This window comes from Phasianus colchicus, chromosome 34 (assembly GCF_987193195.1).
Source record: "Phasianus colchicus chromosome 34, bPhaCol1.hap1.1, whole genome shotgun sequence".
NCBI classification, from domain to species: domain Eukaryota; kingdom Metazoa; phylum Chordata; class Aves; order Galliformes; family Phasianidae; genus Phasianus; species Phasianus colchicus.
Window position 1 is genome coordinate 1,988,191 of NC_143469.1, and position 14,445 is coordinate 2,002,635.

Consider the following 14,445-nt stretch of genomic DNA (forward strand, 5'->3'; position numbering starts at 1 on the left):
GTCGGTTATGGAGTGATTGGGTCGGTTATGGGGTGGTGGGGTCGGTTATGGGGTGGTGGGGTTGGTTATGGGGCGGTGGGGTCGGTTATGGAGTGGTGGGGTCAGTTATGGGGTGGTGGGGTCAGTTATGGGGTGATGGGGTCAGTTATGGGGCGGTGGGTTCGGTTATGGGGTGGTGGGGTCGGTTATGGGGCGGTGGGGTCGGTTATGGGGTGGTGGGGTTGGTTATGGAGTGATTGGGTCGGTTATGGAGTGGTGGGGTCAGTTATGGGGTGGTGGGGTTGGTTATGGAGTGATTGGGTCGGTTATGGGGTGGTGGGGTCAGTTATGGGGTGGTGGGGTCGGTTATGGGGTGGTGGGGTCGGTTATGGAGTGATTGGGTTGGTTATGGGGTGGTGGGGTCGGTTATGGGGTGGTGGGGTCAGTTATGGGGCGGTGGGGTCGGTTATGGGGTGGTGGGGTCGGTTATGGGGTGATGGGGTCAGTTATGGGGCGGTGGGGTCGGTTATGGGGTGGTGGGGTCAGTTATGGGGCGGTGGGGTCGGTTATGGGGTGGTGGGGTTGGTTATGGAGTGATTGGGTCGGTTATGGGGTGGTGGGGTCGGTTATGGGGTGACGGGGTCAGTTATGGGGTGGTGGGGTCAGTTATGGGGTGGTGGGGTCGGTTATGGAGTGATTGGGTTGGTTATGGGGTGGTGGGGTCGGTTATGGAGTGACTGGGTTGGTTATGGGGTGACGGGGTCAGTTATGGGGTGGTGGGGTCGGTTATGGGGTGACGGGGTCAGTTATGGGGTGACGGGGTCAGTTATGGGGTGACGGGGTCGGTTATGGGGTGGTGGGGTCGGTTATGGGGTGGTGGGGTCGGTTATGGAGTGATTGGGTTGGTTATGGAGTGGTGGGGTCAGTTATGGGGTGGTGGGGTCGGTTATGGGGTGGCTGTGGGGTCAGTTATGGGGCGGTGGGGTCGGTTATGGGGTGGTGGGGTCGGTTATGGGGTGATGGGGTCAGTTATGGGGTGGTGGGGTCGGTTATGGGGTGACGGGGTCAGTTATGGGGTGACGGGGTCGGTTATGGGGTGGTGGGGTCGGTTATGGGGTGGTGGGGTCGGTTATGGAGTGATTGGGTTGGTTATGGAGTGGTGGGGTCAGTTATGGGGCGGTGGGGTCAGTTATGGGGTGGTGGGGTCGGTTATGGGGTGGCTGTGGGGTCAGTTATGGGGCGGTGGGGTCGGTTATGGGGTGACGGGGTCAGTTATGGGGTGACGGGGTCGGTTATGGGGTGGTGGGGTCGGTTATGGGGTGGTGGGGTCAGTTATGGGGTGATGGGGTCAGTTATGGGGTTGATTATGGGGTTATGGGGTGGTGGGGTTGGTTATGGAGTGATTGGGTCGGTTATGGGGTGGTGGGGTCGGTTATGGGGTGACGGGGTCAGTTATGGGGTGACGGGGTCGGTTATGGGGTGGTGGGGTTGGTTATGGAGTGATTGGGTCGGTTATGGGGTGGTGGGGTCGGTTATGGGGTGGTGGGGTCTGTTATGGGGTGGTGGGGTCAGTTATGGGGTGGTGGGGTCGGTTATGGAGTGATTGGGTCGGTTATGGGGTGGTGGGGTCGGTTATGGGGCGGTGGGGTCGGTTATGGGGTGGTGGGTTTGGTCATGTGGTGATGGGGTCAGTTATAGGGTGGTGGGGTTGGTTATGGGGTGGTGGGGTCAGTTATGGGGTGGTGGGGTCAGTTATGGGGTGGTGGGGTCGGTTATGGGGTGGTGGGGTTGGTCATGTGGTGATGGTGTCAGTTATAGGGTGTTGGGGTCGGTTATGGGGTGGTGGGGTCAGTTATGCAGTGATGCAGTCAGTTATGGGGTTGATTATGGGGTTATGGGGTCATGGGGTGAGTTATGGGGTGGTGGGGTCAGTTATGGGGTGGTGGGGTCAGTTATGGGATGGTGGGGTCAGTTATGGGGTGGATGTGGGGTTATGGGGTGAAAAGGTGAGTTATGGGGTTGGTTATGGAGCCAGTTATGGGGCTATGGGGTTGGTTATGGGGCAGCTATGGATCTCTATGGGTCTCTACGGGTTCCTATGTGTCCCTATACGTCTCTATAGGGTCTCTATAGGGTCCCTATGGGGTCCCTATGGGATCTCTATAAGTCTCTATGGGGTCCCTATGGGTCTCTATGGGGTTTCTATGGGGTCCATACAGGGTCTCTATGGGGTCCCTATGGGTCCCATATTGGGTCTCTATGGGATCTCTATAGGTCTCTATGGGGTTGCTATAGGATCACTATGAGGTCTCTATGCATCTCTATGGGACTCTATAGATCTCTATGGGTCCCCATGGGGTCTCTATGGGTCTCTATGGGGTTTCTATGGGCTCCATACAGGGTCTCTATGGGGTCCCTATAGGTCCCATATGGGGTCTCTATGGGGTTCCTATGGGTCTCTATGGGGTCTCTATAGGGCTCTATGGGTCTCTATTGGTCTCTATGGGGTTTCTATGGGGTCTCTATGAGGTCCCTATGGGTCCCATATGGGGTCTCTATGGGGTTTCTATGGGGTCGCTATGGGTCTCAATGGTGTCTCTATAGGGCTCTATGGGTCTCTATTGGTCTCTATGGGGTCTCTATGGGGTCCCTATGGGTCTCCATGCGGTCTCTATGGGGTTTCTATGGGGTCACTATGGGTCTCTATGGGGTCCCTATGGGCCCCTATGGGTCTCTATGGGGTCTCTATGGGGTCACTATAGGATCACTAGGGGGTCCCTGTGCATCTCTATGCATCTCTATGGGTCCCATATGGGGTCTCTATGGGGTTCCTATGGGGTCGCTATGGGTCTCTATGGGGTCTCTATAGGGCTCTATGGGTCTCTATTGGTCTCTATGGGGTTTGTATGGGGTCTCTATGAGGTCCCTATGGGTCCCATATGGGGTCTCTATGGGATCTCTATAGGTCTTTATGGGGTCACTATAGGGTCACTATGGGGTCTCTATGGGTCTCAATGGGGTCTCTATAGGGCTCTATGGGTCTCAATGGGGTCTCTATGGGGTCTCTATGGGGTCCCTATGGGTCTCTATGGGGTCTCTATGGGGTTTCTATGGGGTCACTATGGGTCTCTATGGGGTCCCTATGGGCCCCTATGGGTCTCTATGGGGTCTCTATGGGGTCACTATAGGATCACTAGGGGGTCCCTGTGCATCTCTATGCATCTCTATGGGTCCCATATGGGGTCTCTATGGGGTTCCTATGGGGTCGCTATGGATCTCTATGGGGTCTCTATAGGGCTCTATGGGTCTCTATTGGTCTCTATGGGGTTTGTATGGGGTCTCTATGAGGTCCCTATGGGTCTCTATAGGGTCTCTATGGGGTCACTATGGGTCTCTATGGGATCTTTCTATGGGTCTCTATAGGATCTCTATGCAGTCCCTATTGGGTCTCTATGAGATCTCTATGGGGTACCTATGGGATTTCTATGGGGTCTCTAAGGGGTCTCTAAGGGGTCCCAATGGGGTTTCTATAGGATTTCTATAGGATTTCTAAGGGATCTCGATAGGCTCTGGTTACCGGATCGCTCCCCGCTCACTTTCTGGGTCACGGCGATCGCGTGGGGATCAGCGCGGCCCGCGTGGAGCGGCTTAACGGGCCCCATAATCCGCCCCATAATCCGCCCCATAGACAACCCGCCCCACAGGCGGCGCGCCGCGCATCCCCCCGACCGCTTCCGAGCCGCTCCGAAAACTCCCGAAGTCCCTGCCGAACTCCCCCGAACCCCGCGGAGCCCCTCCGAACCGCTCCGAACCTTTCCGACCCCACCCGAACCCCTCCGACCCAACCCGAGCCCCTCCCCAGCCCCCCCCGAACCCTCCCGAACCTTTCCGATCCTTCCCGAACCCCTCCGACCAACCCCCCGAGCCCCTCCCGAACCGCTCCGAACCCTTCCGACATCCCCCGAACCCCTCCCATCCCCCCCGAACCCTTCCGAACCTTTCCGACCCTCCCCGAACCCCTCCCCATCCCTACCCGAACCCCTCCCGAACCGCTCCGAACCTTTCCGACCCCTCCCGAACCCCTCCCGAACCCTTCCGAACTTTTCCTACCCTCTCCGAATCCACCCCGAACTCCTCCCCATTCCCACCCGAACCCCTGCCGAACCTTTCCGACCCACCCCGAACCCCTCCGACCCCCCCGAACCCCTCCCGAACCTTTCCGACCCTCCCTGAACCCCTCCCCATCCCTTCCCAAGCCCCTCCCGAACCGCTCCGAACCTTTCCGACCCCTCCCGAACCCTTCCGACCCTCCCCTAACCCCTCCGATCCCACCCGAACCCCTCCGAACCCTTCTGATCCCCCCCCCCGAACCCCTCCCGAACCGTTCCGAACCCCTCTGACCCCACCCGAACCCCTCCCGAACCGCTCCGAACCTTTCCGACCCACCCCGAACCCCTCCGACCTCCCCCGAACTTCTCCGACCCCTCCCTCGAAGCCCCCCGATCCTTCCGAACTCCACCCGAACCCCTCCGAACACTCCCGAACCCCCAAACCCAACTCCAAACCCCTCCGAACCCTCCCGAAGCGCCCCTCCAAACCTCCCCGAACCCTTCCGAACCTCTCCGACCCCCCCCCCGAACCCCACCCGAACCGCTCCGAACCTTTCCGACCCTCCCCGAACCCTTCCGACGCCCCCCGAGCCCCTCCCCATCCCCCCCCCGAACCCCCCCGAACCCCCCCGAACCCATCCGAACCCCTCCCGAACTCCTCCGACGACTCCCGAACCTCTCCGAACCCCCGAACCCCTCCGAAGTGCCTCCCCCGACCCCCCTTCGGACCCCCCCGAACCCATAGCCCCCCCATAGACCCCCCTATAGCCCCCCCATAGATCCCCCCAATAGCACACCCCATAACATAACGCCCCATAGCCCCCCTATAACCATCCATAGCCGCCCCATAGCCCACCCCATAGAACCCCAACAGCCAGCCCCATAGACCGCCCTATAGCACCCCCCATAAATCCCCCATAGATCCCCTATAGCCCCATAATACATCCCATAGCCACCCTATAGCCCCCCATAGCCCCCCCATAGCCCACCCCCATAAATGCCCCATAGATCCCCCATGGCCCCATAGCACACCCCATAGCCCCCCCATAGCCTCCCCATAGATGCCCCATAGCCCCGCCCCTTCTTCTGCCCCACCCAATCAACTCCGCCCGTCCCTTCGCCCCGCCCATCCCCTTAGCCCCGCCCCTTCCTATGTACAGCCCAATCAGCAACATCCCCCATTAGCCCCGCCCCTTGCACTACATTGCCCAATCAGCTCTGCTTCTCCCTTAGCCCCGCCTCCACCTACTTCTACCGTCCCCTCGTTAGCCCCGCCCCTTCCTCTGCACCGCCCAATCACAGCCCTTCCCTCGTTCCCATGGCCCCGCCCCTTCCTCTGCACCACCCAATCAGCACCTCCCCTCCATTAGCCCCGCCCATCCCCTTAGCCCCGCCCCTTTCTCTGCACCATCCTATCATCGCTGCCCCTCCCATAGCCCCGCCCTTCACCTGCACCACCCAATCAGCTCCGCCCCTTCCTTAGCCCCGCCCCATCTACTTTGTGCGGCCCATCTCTTAGCTCCGCCTCTTCCGTTCCAATGCCCAATCAGCTCTGCCCCCCTTAGCCCCTCCCCACATCCTTAGCACAGCCCCTCCCTCCGCCCCGCCCCTTCCTCCACACCTGCCAATCAGCACCGCCACTCACTCCGCCCCGCCCCTTCCTCCGCAGCACCCTATCACCGCCCCTCCCCATTCCCATAGCCCCGCCCCTCCCTCTGCACCGCCCAATCACTGCCCCTCCCTTCGCCCCGCCCCTTCCTCCGCACCACCCAATTACCGCCCCTCCCCATTCCCATAGCCCCGCCCCTTCCTCCGCACAGCCCAATCAGAGCCCCTCCCTTCGCCCCGCCCCTTCTTGCGCACCTCCCAGTCAGCACCGCCCCTTCCTCTGCACCACCCAATCACAGCCCCTCCCCATTCCCATAGCCCTGCCCCTTCCACTGCACCGCCCAATCACAGCCCCTCCCCCCGCCCCGCCCCTTCCTGCGCAGCATCCAATCACCGCCCTCCCCCATTCCCATAGCCCCGCCCTTTCGTCTGCACCGCCCAATCAGCACCGCCCCACCCTTCACCCCGCCCATGTCCCCGCCCTTTCCTCCGCACCGCCCAATCAAAGCCCCTCCCTTTGCCCCGCCCCTTCTTGCGCACCTCCCAATCAGCACCGCCCTGCCCATCGCCCCGCCCCTTCCTCTGCACCGCCCAATCACCGCCCCTCCCTCATTCCCATAGCCCCGCCCCTTCCTCTGCACCGCCTAATCACCGCCCCTCCCTCCGCTCCGCCCCTTCCTGCACAGCATCCAATCACCGCCCTCCCCCATTCTCATAGCCCCGCCCCTTCGTCTGCACCGCCCAATCAGCACCGCCCCACCCTTCACCCCGCCCATGTCCCCGCCCCTTCCTTCGCACCGCCCAATCACCGCCCCTCCCTCCGCCCCGCCCCTTCCTCCACACCTGCCAATCAGCCCCGCCCCTCCTTCCGCCCCACCCCTTCCTCCGCACCACCCAATCACCGCCCCTCCCTCATCCCCATAGCCCCGCCCCTTCCTCCGCACCACCCAATCAGCACCGCCCCCCCCCCATCCCCTCTCCCACCGAGGCGGCGGTGGCGGCGTTGCGGTCGCATCCCTCTTCCGGTTGCGTGGGGGAGGGGAGAAAAACGGGAAGGGGGGGGGGGGGGGGGCAGCGCTTTCCTCTCCCCCCGCGTCATTTTTTTTTTTTTTTTTTGGGGTGGGGGGGGGCGGGGGGGGGCGATGCGATGGCGGCGGCGCTGCTGCGGGTGGGGGCGGCGCTGAGCACCATGGCCATGGTGACACAGTGGGTGTCGCAAACCTTACCGTCACTCGTTGGGCTCAACGGGACCGGAACGGCGAGGGGGGGAACGTCGGAAAGGATCGTGAGTTTTAATTTGGGGGGGGGGGGGGTCGTTAAGGTGGGGGGATGGGGGTTGGGGGGGGGGTCTATGGGGGGGTATGGGGGTGGGGGGGGTCGTAAAGGGGGGGTATGGGGGTCTATGGGGGGGGTATGGGGGTGGGGGGGGTCCTAAGGGGGGGTTATGAGGGTGGGGGGGGGGGCTATGGGGGGGTTATGGGGGTGGGGGGGGTCATAAAGGGGGGGTATGGGGGTCCTAAGGGGGGGGTTATGAGGGTGGGGGGGGGGGTTATGGGGGGGTTATGGGGGTGGGGGGGGTCATAAGGGGGAGTAATGGGGGAGTTATAAGGGTGGGGGGGTCCTAAGGGGGGGGAATGGGGTTCTATAGGGGGGTAATGGGGATGGGGAGGGGTTATGGGGGGGTTATGGGTGTGTGGGGGGGTCCTAAAGGGGGGGGTATGGGGGTCTATAGGGGGGTTATGGGGGTGGGGGGGTCCTAAGGGGGGGTTATGAGGGTGGGGGGGGGGGCTATGGGGGGGTATGGGGGTCTATAGGGGGGTTATGGGGGTGGGGGGGTCCTAAGGGGGGGTTATGAGGGTGGGGGGGGGGGCTATGGGGGGGTATGGGGGTCTATAGGGGGGTTATGGGGGTGGGGGGGTCCTAAGGGGGGGTTATGAGGGTGGGGGGGGGCTATGGGGGGGTATGGGGGTCTATAGGGGGGTTATGGGGGTGGGGGGGTCCTAAGGGGGGGTTATGAGGGTGGGGGGGGGGCTATGGGGGGGTATGGGGGTCTATAGGGGGGTTATGGGGGTGGGGGTTCCTAAGGGGGGGTTATGAGGGTGGGGGGGGGGGCTATGGGGGGTCATGAAGGTGGGGGGGGGTCATAAAGGGGGGGGGTATGGGGGTCTATAGGGGGGTTTTGGGGATGGGGGGGTCCTAAGGGGGGGCTATGGGGATCTATAGGGGGGTTATGAGGGTGGGGGGGTCCTAAGGGGGGGGGTATGAGGGTGGGGGGGGGCTATGGGGGGGTTATGGGGGTGGGGGGGGCTATGGGGGGGTTATGAGGGTGGGGCGGGGTCCTATAGGGGGGGGTATGGGGGTCTATAGGGGGGTTATGGGGGTGGGGGGGTCATAAAGGGGGAGCAATGGGGGGAGTTATAAGGGTGGGGGAGTCCTAAGGTGGGGGTATGGGGGTCTATAGGGGGGTTATGGGGATGGGGAGGGGTTATGGGGGGTTGTAAAGGTGGGGGGGCTCTAAAGGGGGGGGGGGCGTGGGGGGGCTGTACTGAGGTGGGGGGGGTCATTAAGGGGAGTTGAGCCCCCAACCCCTCCTTGACCTCCTCTCTCCCCCCAACTCCCCCTCAATTATCCTTCCCTCCATTTTCTCTCCTCCTCCCTTGCCCCCCCTCCCCCTCCTCATTGCTCCCTCGTCCATTGCCCCTCCCCCTCCCCATTGCCCCCCCTCCCCATTGCCCCCCCTCCCCCTTCCCCCCCCCATGTCCCCTCCCTTGCCCCCCTCCCTTGCCCCCCTCCTCCATTGCCCCCCCTCCCCATTGCCCCCTCTCCATTGCTCCTTCCCCTCCTCATTGCCCCCCCTCATTGCCCCCCCCTCCATTGCCCCCTCCCCCTCCTCATTGCCCCCCCCCCATTACCCCTCCCCCCCTCCATTGCCCCCCCCATTGCCCCCTCCCCCCCATTACCCCTCCCCCCTCCATTGCCCCTCCCATTGCCCCCCCATTGCCCCCCCCTTCCATTGCCCTCCCCCATTACCCCTCCTCCCCCTCCATTCTCCCCCCCTCCCCATTGCCCCCTCCCCCCCTCTCCATTGAAAACACCAATGCCCCCTCCCCCTCATTACCCCTCCCCCCCCATTGCCTCCCCATTGCCCCCTCCCCCATTACTCCTCCCCTTACTCATTGCCCCCCCCTCATTGCCCCCCCTCCCCCTCCTCCCTTCCCCCCCCCCTCATTGCCCCCCCCTCCCCCTCATTGCCACTCCCTCCCCCTCCTCATTGCCCCCCCTCCCTTGCCCCCCCCTCATTGCCCCCCCTCCCCCTCATTGCCCCCCCCTCCCCCTCCTCATTGCCCCCCCCTTGCCCCCCCCTCATTGCCCCCCCTCCCCCTCATTGCCCCTCCCTCCCCCTCCTCGTTGCCCCCTCCCCCCATTGTCCCCTCCCCCCCTCCCCCCCTCTCCATTGACCCCCCCATTGCCCCCTCCCCCCCTCTCCATTGACCCCCCTCCCCCTCCATTGCCCCCTCCTCCCCCTCCCCCCCATTACCCCCGTCCCCCTCCATTGCCCCCTCCCCCCCCCATTGACCCCCCCATTGCCCCCTCCCTCCCTCCCCCCCCTCCCCATTACCCCTTTCCCCTTCCATTTCCCCCCCCATTGCCCCCTCCCCCCCTCCCCCCCTCTCCATTGACCCCCCTCCCCCTCCATTGCCCCCTCCCCCCCCCCCATTACCCCCGTCCCCCTCCATTGCCCCCATTGACCCCCCCATTGCTCCCTCCCCTCCTTCCCCCCCATTACCCCTTTCCCCCTCCATTTCCCCCCCCATTGCCCCCTCCCCCCCATTGCCCCCTCTCCCCATTACCCCTCCCCCCCCATTGCCCCCTCCCCCCCATTACCCCTCCCCTTACTCATTGCCCCTCCCCCATTGCCCCCCCCTCCATTGTCCCCCTCCATTGCCCCCCCCATTACCCCTCCCCTTACTCATTGCCCCCCCCCCTCCATTGCCCCCCCCATTACCCCTCCCCTTACTCATTGCCCCCCTCCCCCATTGCCCCCCCCATTACCCCTCCCCTTACTCATTGCCCCCCCCCCATTGCCCCCCCCATTACCCCTCCCCCCCTCCCATTGCCCCCCCATTGCCCCCCCCATTACCCCTCCCCTTACTCATTGCCCCCCTCCCCCATTGCCCCCCCCATTGCCCCTCCCCTTACTCATTGCCCCCCTCCCCCATTGCCCCCCCCATTGCCCCTCCCCTTACTCATTGCCCCCCCCCCTTACCCCCCCCATTACCCCTCCCCTTACTCATTGCCCCCCCCCATTGCCCCCCCCATTACCCCTCCCCTTACTCATTGCCCCCCCCCATTGCCCCCCCCATTACCCCTCCCCTTACTCATTGCCCCCCCCCCATTGTCCCCTCCCCCATTGCCCCCCCCGTTACCCCTCCCCTTACTCATTGCCCCCCCCATTGCCCCCACCCATTGCCCCCACCCATTGCTCCCTCCCCCCCCATTGCTCCCCCTCCCCCCCCATTGCTCCCCCCCCATTGCCCCCTCCCTCCCCCCCCATTGTCCTCCCTCTCCTCCCATTGCTCCCCCCCCATTGCCCCCTCCCCCCCATTCCCCCCCCTCCCCCCATTGCCCCTCCCATTGCCCCCCCTCTCCATTGACCCCCCCATTGCCCCCTCCCCCCACCCATTGCCCCCCCATTGCCCCCCCCATTGCCCCCTCCCCCCCTCCATTGCCCCCCCCATTACCCCCCCCATTACCCCTCCCCTTACTCATTGCCCCCCCCTCCCCCATTGCCCACCCCATTACCCCTCCCCTTACTCATTGCCCCCCCCCCATTGCCCCCTCCCCCATTGCCCCCCCATTACCCCTCCCCTTACTCATTGCCCCCCCCCCATTGCCCCCCCCATTACCCCTCCCCTTACTCATTGCCCCCCCTCCCCCATTGCCCCCCCCATTACCCCTCCCCTTACTCATTACCCCCCCCCCCCCCAGACGCTGTTCCGCAGCCCGGACGAATCGTGGCAGCTTTTCACGTCGGCCCGCGCTCCCGATGGGAAGTGCGTGTGCACCGCGGTCATCCCCAGCAGGGGGCGCTGTGAGACCGACGGCAGCGCCGCCAGGCTGCGGCTGCTGAGCGAGAAGGTGGCTGGGAAAAGCCGGCGTGGAGCGCGGGCGGAACGGGAGCGGATGGAACGGATGGGGGAAAAAGGGGAGGGAATGATGGGGGGCGAACTGGGAGGGATTGGGAGGAACTGGGATGGAATGGGTTGGACTGGGATGAGATGGACTGGGCCAAACTGGGATGGACTGGGAGGAACTGGGATGGGATGGAATAGGTTGGACTGGGATAAACTGGGATGGACTGGGATGAACTGGGATGGGATGGAATGGGTTGGACTGGGATGAGATGGACTGGGCCAAACTGGGATGGGATGGACTGGGCAGAACTGGGAGGAACTGGGATGGGATGGAATGAGATGGACTGGGCAAACTGGGACGGACTGGGAGGAACTGGGATGGGATGAAATGGGTTGGACTGGGATGAGATGGACTGGGCCAAACTGGGATGGGATGGACTGGGAGGAACTGGGATGAACTGGGATGGGATGGAATGAGATGGACTGGGCAAACTGGGACGGACTGGGAGGAACTGGGATGGGATGAAATGGGTTGGACTGGGATAAACTGGGTTGGACTGGGAGGAACTGGGATGGGATGGAATAAGTTGGACTGGGATAAACTGGGAGGAGATGGACTGGGAGAGACTGGGAGGAGATGGACTGGGTTAAACTGGGATGGACTGGGAGGAACTGGGATGGCATGGAATGGGTTGGACTGGAGGAACTGGGAGGTGGACTGAGTTAAAGTGGGATGGACTGGGAGGAACTGGGATGGGATGGAATAGGTTGGACTGGGATAAACTGGGATGGACTGGGAGGAACTGGGATGGGATGGACTGGGTTGGACTGGGATGAGATGGACTGGGCCAAACTGGGATGGGATGGACTGGGAGGAACTGGGATGGGATGGACTGGGTTGGACTGGGAGGAACTGGGAGGAGATGGACTGGGAGAGACTGGGATGAGATGGACTGGGTTAAACTGGGAGGGACTGGGAGGAACTGGGATGGGATGGAATAGGTTGGACTGGAGGAACTGGGATGGGATGGAATGAGATGGACTGGGCAAACTGGGACGGACTGGGAGGAACTGGGATGGGATGAAATGGGTTGGACTGGGATAAACTGGGTTGGACTGGGAGGAACTGGGATGGGGTGGAATAAGTTGGACTGGGATAAACTGGGAGGAGATGGACTGGGAGAGACTGGGAGGAGATGGACTGGGTTGGACTGGGAGGAACTGGGATGGCATGGAATGGGTGGGACTGGGATAAACTGGGATGAAATGGAATGAGATGGACTGGGCAAACTGGGATGGACTGGGAGGAACTGGGATGGCATGAAATAGGTTGGACTGGGATGAGATGGACTGGGCCAAACTGGGATGGGATGGACTGGGAGGAACTGGGATGGGATGGACTGGGCAGAACTGGGAGGAACTGGGATGGCATGGAATGGGTTGGACTGGGAGGAATTGGGAGGAGGTGGACTGGGTTAAACTGGGAGGGACTGGGAGGAAGTGGGATGGCATGAAATAGGTTGGACTGGGATAAACTGGGATGGACTGGGAGGAACTGGGAGGTACTGGGATGGGATGAAATAGGTTGGACTGGGAGGAACTGGGAGGAGATGGACTGGGTTAAACTGGGAGGAACTGGGATGGACTGGACTGGGAAGGACTGGGATGGATTGGACTGGGCCAAACTGGGAGGAACTGGGATGGTCTGGGAGAGACTGGGAGGGGTTGGACTGGGCCAAACTGGGAGGAACTGGGATGGGATAGGTTGGATGGGGATATACTGGGGGGAACTGGGATGGGATGGACTGGGCCAAACTGGGATGGACTGGGAGGGAATAGGATAAACTGGGATGAAATGGGATGGGATGGACTGGGAGGAATTGGGATGGACTGGGAGGAACTGGGATGTGTTGGATTGGGCCAAACTGGGAGGAACTGGGATGGACTGGGAGGAACTGGGATGGACTGGGATGGGATGGAATAGGTTAGATAGGGATGTACTGGAGGGAACTGGGATGAGATGGACTGGGTTAAACTGGGACGGACTGGGAGGAACTGGGATGGGGTGAAATAGATCGGACTGGGATAAACTGGGAGGAGATGGACTGGTTTAAACTGGGCCAAACTGGGAGGAACTGGGATGGCATGAAATAGGTTGGACTGGAGGAACTGGGAGGTGGACTGAGTTAAAGTGGGATGGACTGGGAGGAACTGGGATGGACTGGGAGGAACTGGGATAGAAAAGTCCTTAAAGATCACAGAATCAGAAGATGGGGTTGGAAAGGTCCTGAAAGATCACAGAAGCACGGGACTGCTTGGAAAGGTCCTTAAAGATCACAGAACCATGGGAATGGTTGGAAAGGTCCTTAAAGATCGCAGAACGAGGAGATGGGGCTGGAAAGGTCCTTAAAGATCACAGAACCAGGGGATGGGTTGGAAAGGTCCTGAAAGATGACAGAACCACAGGTTGGAAACGTTCCGAAAGAGTAGTAGAACCACGGGAGTGGTTGGAAAGGTCCTGAAAGATCACAAAAGTGCGGGATGGGTTGGAAGGATCCTGGAAGATCACAGAAGCACGGGATGGATTGGAAAGGTCCTGAAAGATGGCAGAACCTGGGGATGGGGTTGGAAAGGTCCTGAAAGATGACAGAACCATGGGTTGGAAAGGTTCAGAAAAAATAGTAGAACCACGGGATGCGGTTGGAAAGGTCCTTAAAGATCACAAAAGTGTGGGATGGGTTGGAAGGGTCCTGGAAGATCACAGAAGCAGGGGATGGGTTGGAAAGGTCCTGAAAGATCATATAACCACGAGATGGGGTTGAAAAGGTCGTGAAAGATGACAGAACCACGGGTTGGAAAGGTTCCAAAAAAATAGTAGAACCACGGGATGGATTGGAAAGGTCCTGAAAGATCACAGAAGCACGGGATGGGTTGGAAAGGTCCTGAAAGATGGCAGAACCACGGGATGGGGTTGGAAAGGTCCTGGAAGATGACAGAACCAGGGGATGGGTTGGAAAGGTCTTGAAAGATGGCAGAACCATGGGATGGGTTGGAAAGGTCTTGAAAGATCACAGAACCATGGGATGGGTTGGAAAGGTCCTGAAAGATGGCAGAACCTGGGGATGGGTTGGAAAGGTCCTGAAAGATCACAGAAGCACGGGATACGTTGAAAAGGTCCTGAAAGATGACAGAACCACGGGTTGGAAAGGTTCCGAAAAAATAGTAGAACCACGGGATGGGTTGGAAAGGTCCTGAAAGATCACAGAAGCACGGGAGTGGTTGGAAAGGTCCTGAAAGATGGCAGAACCACGGGATGGGGTTGGAAAGGTCCTGGAAGATGACAGAACCAGGGGATGGGTTGGAAAGGTCTTGAAAGATGGCAGAACCATGGGATGAGTTGGAAAGGTCTTGAAAGATCACAGAACCATGGGATGAGTTGGAAAGGTCTTGAAAGATTGCAGAACCATGGGATAGGTTGGAAAGGTCCTGAAAGATTGCAGAACCACGGGAGTGGTTGGAAAGGTCCTGAAAGATTGCAGAACCACGGGTTGGAAAGGTTCTGAAAAAATAGTAGAACCACGGGATGGGTTGGAAAGGTCCTGAAAGATCACAGA

The 14,445-nt window shown here is 61.2% G+C and overlaps 2 protein-coding genes across 3 annotated transcripts in view; one reads left to right on the forward strand and one right to left on the reverse strand.

The window, feature by feature from the left end:
• RDH8 (retinol dehydrogenase 8) overlaps window positions 1-3,802 on the reverse strand; it is a 31,057-nt gene extending 27,255 nt beyond the window's left edge. For both annotated transcript variants that reach the window (XM_090128787.1, XM_090128786.1), the window contains exon 1: window positions 3,557-3,802. The gene's annotated coding sequence lies outside the window, so the exon portion shown is untranslated. The remainder of the gene's footprint in view (window positions 1-3,556) is intronic.
• A 3,023-nt stretch (window positions 3,803-6,825) lies between these two features.
• Window positions 6,826-14,445, forward strand: part of OLFM2 (olfactomedin 2) — a 34,103-nt gene continuing 26,483 nt past the window's right edge. The window contains exons 1-2 of the mRNA XM_090128628.1: window positions 6,826-6,981; window positions 10,686-10,835. Coding sequence (XP_089984754.1) covers window positions 6,844-6,981; window positions 10,686-10,835 — 288 coding nt within the window. The 5' untranslated portion in view covers window positions 6,826-6,843. The remainder of the gene's footprint in view (window positions 6,982-10,685; window positions 10,836-14,445) is intronic.